Source organism: Malaya genurostris, chromosome 3 (assembly GCF_030247185.1).
Source record: "Malaya genurostris strain Urasoe2022 chromosome 3, Malgen_1.1, whole genome shotgun sequence".
Classification (NCBI taxonomy): Eukaryota; Metazoa; Arthropoda; class Insecta; order Diptera; family Culicidae; genus Malaya; species Malaya genurostris.
In genome coordinates, this window is record NC_080572.1 from 255,209,157 (window position 1) to 255,215,156 (window position 6,000).

Below are 6,000 nucleotides of genomic sequence, written 5' to 3' on the forward strand. Positions count from 1 at the left end.
ACTTCAGGCGTGTTTCTGATACGATGGTAATTTTTGCAACATAAATTCAGGGGTTATGTGTGATGTGTGTGTGCAACGATGGTCATTTTTGCAATATAAATTCAGTGAAAAGCCCGACGAACTTCTTTTAAAATGAAAATACTCTGTTTTTGAAATGCGACGACTCATGAGATAACGTGTTTACTTGCGTTCATTACTTCAGTTTTGATTTTGTGTTTCAGAATTTAAACACTTAAACGAACTGTATGAGAAAACACGAGTGAATTAAGCCTCTTAAAAAGAAACTCTATGCCGAATTCTTGCAAAAAAAATCGTCTTATTCATAATATTTAAATGCATCAATACAGCTTGTGTTGTTATATCTATGAAACAAACTAATCAAAGTGGTTGAACAAAATATTTTTCTGATTTTCGTTAGATGGTGTTCCAAATTCATAATCGAATTGAACGCTAGCTCTCGGAATATTATTCTAGCAACAACGATCACATCAAATATGTAAGAATACATTCGAACAAAATGTAACATTGATGTTTGTCAAATGAAAAGTGTAGCCGTGCTTAGTCTCTTATGATGTCAATTTTCGGTTCATTATGTTTATTTTTATGTTATGTTCGTAGAACAACACGATTATTAAATAACATGCTTCATGGTCAAGTAAACATTTACAGTAGGTCTTGCTTTTCAATGTCTGCTTTTTGCTTTACCATTAATCTATTAATCTATCACATCACCTTGAGACAGGGGGTTCAAAGTGATATCCGGATAGAAAATTAGAGTTACGAGCTTTGAAAGAAATGCATTCTTCAAGTAACGCATTTTCGAACCATGATTAATTTTCGTGGGAGAAGAGTTATTGCTCATGATTTCATGATTGGTTTCATGATTTTCTAATCATAACAGCAGTAACGGATTTCTTTCCGTGTATACTAGTTAATGCACAAGCAATCCGTTGGTTTCTTTCAAAAATCGAAGATAAAATTTTTGAATAGAATACCACAATATTATACATGAGAAAGGCATCATTACACCACTAGGCTGATTAAAACAGGTTTTTTGTATAAAATGATTTATAATTGGAATCAGTTAGGTGAAGTGTTATCATCATGCCAAAGATTTTGAACTGTAGCAAAGAATGGACAATTTCGTTATATACGATAATATGTATCTATTATAGGAGCAGTTTGGTTATGAATTGAACGAATAAATTAGCCGTCTTAAGCAGCTTGCACAAATGCACGGATAACAATCCATTGCCGGTACCATGTGTTTTACCGTGAGATCATACCTATTATTAATGATATTATGAGCAAAATGATTTGAATCATGCAAATGTTTATGGGATTTGCTCACAAAATCATCAGTAATAGGCATAGTCTGATGAGAAGTAATGATCCATGATTTTCATGATTTCCTAATCATGGTACCGGCAATGGATGTGTATCCATGTGTCTCCGTCTAATAAGTCAATTAAAAATATATACGGTTTCTAACCATATACAGTTAGTGTCTGTTTTAAGTCGTATTCAAGACAAAAGTTTGGAAACCACTGGCTTACACCTTTGTAGAGGCTAGCAGGAGAAGCAGCAGATAACAAGTTTATCAAAATTGTTAGCGACCATTTTTGTGCGTCTAAGTGTGTCATTTATCATTTCCATTTATCTCGATGAGGCTTGTTCGCGACAAAATCTGGACAGATTAAATTTGAAATAAAATAAGTTTGCTGTTAGGAGGCGGGTATAGTGTGATGGGTTAGTCGATGCCTTTCACGCAGCCCACCTGTGTTCGATTGCCAACCCCGAACATAGGGTCAGAAATTTTTTCTGGTCCGAAGAGGCGAATGACCTTAAGGTTAAAACTTCTATAATTGAAACAAAAAAAAGTTTGCTGTTAGTTCAATTCAAGATCATTTTTTTATTTATTGAACTGTGCGTTATTAGTCAGCTTAAAATGAATTACAATCACTCAATTAGGCTACATGAAGAAATTACAAACTTTTGAGTTGGCTCCAGCCATTAGGGTCTGTGCAGACTTCTCTGCAACCGATTCAGCTGCTTTTGTCCGAGATTTACGAATTTTTTCTGTAGTTGTAACTTGTTTATATTGAGAAAGCTATCTCTTCAAGACAGCCCAATATCGCTCGTTAGGTCACTACTCTGGGCAGTTAGGTGGATACACCTCTTTTGGTACCTAATTCCATTCCAAGACATCTTTGGCGCAGTGACAAGGTGTCAATTCACACCACAATTGCGAGAAATCATCATGGCTGCGTAGGAATGGTAACAATTGCTTCTTGAGGCATTCTTCACGATATATTTCCTTGTTAACCGTTCCGCCAGTGATGAAGCTTTATCATGCTCGACCACAGTTGCATATTGCTAGTCAAACCTAATATTTCGTGAAAAACTGGCCTTTTTCTTCGTCCAGAAATACTCCAATGAGTCGTTCCATTGCACGATGGTATATAAGTTTCATTGTTCATTATAAAACAGGAAAACTTCATCAAATATTCGCAATACAACTTGCACGCCCGGGTTTTAGCCGTCACATTCCGTTTATCATTACGGTTCGGTATAGTTTTCACCTTGAACGACTTCATACCTTGTCGGTCTTTGAAAGTATGCACGAAGTTTGGAGACATTTTTTTTTTTCTAGCCACAGTACGTACCGAGAGATCTGGTTTCCTCTGTAATATATGCTTCACCTTCGCGTCTTTCCGGTGATTCCTGAGATTCGTTTTTGTTCCGCACCATGGACAGTGCTTACAGGAAAACCAGGTTTTTAGCTAGTTTTCTTACTGATAGATACGGGTTTTCATTGCGACCACACACATTTGCTTTTCACAATTACTCTTCTTTCGATGCCATTTTCGATTTAAATGCTTGTAGTATCATCAAAAATTTACACAATGAACATATGTTCATTAGTCTGCGAAACATTTCACGCAGTGTTTCCACAGTTATACGTATTTGAGGGCGTCCAGATTTCGTCGCGAACTATCCTGCCGGCTGTTTCAATAGATTGATAACCAAATAAAGTTGCGAGTTGGATCGATCCGTATCTGTTTTTATTATATTAACAAATAAATAGTTTAGAAACTATGAACTAGCCTGCGTCAGTTGCACAGTGTCGTGAAAAACTATACTTTTGTACTCGATCACTTCCACAAATAGAAGGCGAGAGAAGAATTCATTTCTTCTTTCTGATCATGCTATATGAACCCGTCCAATCTAGCTTCTTCCGTTCTAAGTTTATAGCTCATTTGAACTAGAATGCCTATTTATTCCACCTATCCTCTGACAAATTTCATATCTTTCGCTTCTCACAGTCAATCGATTAAACAGGACATGTTTTTCTAATAATACAGAAATGTCATGAGTTAAATTTTTTCTAAGAAATCTTCGTCGTCATACTCAGAGATCCCATATCGAAATGTATATTATCATGGAAATAACAATTTTTGAGATCGTCAAAACATTGCTGTAAAAAAATAGTTACTTTAGTCCTAGCGGCGACAAAATCATGGGTCTTTCTATTTAATTTCTACTTCTCGGCTTGCTGGCCCACACTCATTTCATTCATCAAAACATGAAGATAAAGATAGATTTTCATATCCATTTCCTTTCTTTGAGCAGCGAAGCGAAATTCCACACTGTTCTCAGTATGTATAGTCGTATATAAACAGATTAAGTGAAACCGTTTTCCCGTTTTGAATACGCCTCCACGTGAAGCCATTCGTGAATTGTTTGGACTTGCCCGATCATCGTGCGGTATTTTGAATTTAATCGTATCGTGTGCATAGGACTTTACAAGTGCCTTTCTCAAAGTAAATAATTACCCCATGGCTACATATTTTCTGGTCATTCTATTCAACTTTTCTACTAAATCATGATGTGTGACATGTGACTTGACCAAACCAACAAATTTGTCACGCCAGTGAGATTATTTGAGCACCTTGCTAGTAAAGAGCTAAAATCCGGCAAAGTAGCTAATACACGACTTTTCGATTAATGTTAATGATGTCAACTATTTCCAATTCCATTGTTACAGTATTCAATGGAGACGCATGTAGCTTGTTGCCACATTCAAGCACTGTCCAATAAAAGCACCAAAAATCGTGGAGACACCGTTCAAAGTTAATCAGTTATATTCACAATGAAAACCGGTGGTTGGGCAAGATTTAATCAAATGATTTGTACGACTCATAGCAGAAAGAAAAAAAAAACGACTAAGCCTCACCTTGAGCGGGATAGTTTTCGTCGACCTTAATCATCTTGATTTATAGTGTTTCTCCTCTGCAGTTTCCGATGGATCGGTACTCGTTTCAACTTTTTTTCACCGCTACGATGGATGAAAGATATGATTCCCAGTCACCCAGAGGTCACGTCTCACTTTTCAGCACCTCTTGACGAGGTCAAAGCTATTTTCTCATTTCAATTTTCCTTTCTTCTGTTGTTAGTCTGATCATTGGAGTCATAAATTTTCCCGACCCTGCACAAACACAATCGTTTTTTACACTGGCACACACACGCTGGGTGACGCGAAAATTCTTGGTACACAAAAATGTATTAAATTTCACAGAACTGCAGTTCTGCAACTTTCCTTGTCTTCACACTGCTTAACGACCTCCGTTGAGGTTTCCTTCTTGGTCAAGATTTATGACTCGTTCAGCTGTAGCTATGAATTACCGACGATATTTCTGCGCGGTATAGTGATTTGTACGATTATTTCACGCTTCGATTCGATTTCCGGCTGAATACGATTTCCCATTTATTGATTTCTCTAAATCAAGCGCCACAGTCGATATCCGTAGATTTTTCTGTGATTACAATCAATACAAATGCGGATTGACGGTAGGCTTCGCATCGACGACGCACGCACTCAAAAATAAAATAGAAATCCACAACTCGATACGGTTTCACTGTGATCTTGAATACTCCGAAAAGAAAAACGAAAGTCAGTAGTTGCCAAAAACCCCAACCCAGATCAAATAAACCAAAACAAAACGACGAGTCGCGTGAAAACGTGTCCGTCGCGGAAAACGCGCAAAAGTGGTGTGATCGAGAGTGGCACAGAAAATGGAATTTTTCGAAATGAAATGAAGAGAAAATTGAGTAAAATTATGACCGCATGAGAATGGGGGAGATATTTTTTATGTTGGCCGCTCTGTTTTATGTACGAAAACGATTTCAGAGAAGCTGTAAGGTTCCCGCGAAAGATGAGATCGTACACGTGTAGCTGGCTAGCAGAACGAATTGTAATTAATTAAAATTATTAGTTCTAACTCTAATCTAATACCGATTTCTGTGATGTAATCGATTCTCACTGGGTGTCAGTATAATTTAATTCAGTCGGCGTTGAATAATCGTTCGAACCCCGACACGAATAGTGCTTGGCTCTTGCTTGGTTGCTTCGATTTTGACTTGAGAGCTTAAACTTGTAATAATACAATCTTTCTCAATGTCATTTATCCGAAGAGTTATATTCCAAGTTAATCAGTCGTTTTCAAGATTAAAACTAAATCGACATTTTAAGGTTATCTGGAAATCAATCTTTTTCAACACTTATTCAGACTAGGAATCTTGGTCTATTACATGATTTAAAAAGCCTAGTTTGTTCGAATATTTCAAAAATATCATTTAGGCTTATACGTATGCTTACACGGAAATCAAAAACTACCTATTGTTTGACTTTGTTTTACTTCATTTTGAGTTTTTTCTTAAATCTTTTCTTCCATTCACTCTCTCCGTTGTTGTCAAAACACAAGGAGCAAAACCACGCAACAGCGAGGTTTTCGTTCAATAAACTAGAATTAAGTTACCCTCTCAGCAGGCCGTTCTATTTTGTTTGTCTTTGAGCGCTTGTTGAACGACATATTGCACGAAATATTCGTTCAATTTGCTGGAACGGTTTGTTGTTGTTTTTTCTCTTGCAAAAATAGTGTGAAAATTAAGTGTTACCTTTACATAGAAAGAAAATTTGTTGTTATTCTACGTGAAGTA

The 6,000-nt window shown here is 36.6% G+C and overlaps 1 protein-coding gene across 4 annotated transcripts in view; it reads right to left on the reverse strand.

The window, feature by feature from the left end:
• Nucleotides 1-5,058, reverse strand: part of LOC131439446 (myosin light chain kinase, smooth muscle-like) — a 60,770-nt gene extending 55,712 nt beyond the window's left edge. For 2 of the 4 annotated variants that reach the window (XM_058610448.1, XM_058610447.1), the window contains exon 1: nucleotides 4,238-5,058. In XM_058610448.1, coding sequence (XP_058466431.1) covers nucleotides 4,238-4,271 — 34 coding nt within the window. In that variant the 5' untranslated portion in view covers nucleotides 4,272-5,058. Of the gene's footprint in view, nucleotides 1-2,666; nucleotides 2,771-4,237 lie in introns of those variants that run through there. The other 2 variants (XR_009231130.1, XM_058610446.1) reach the window with 2 other exon arrangements.
• Between the last annotated feature and the right edge of the window lie 942 nt (nucleotides 5,059-6,000).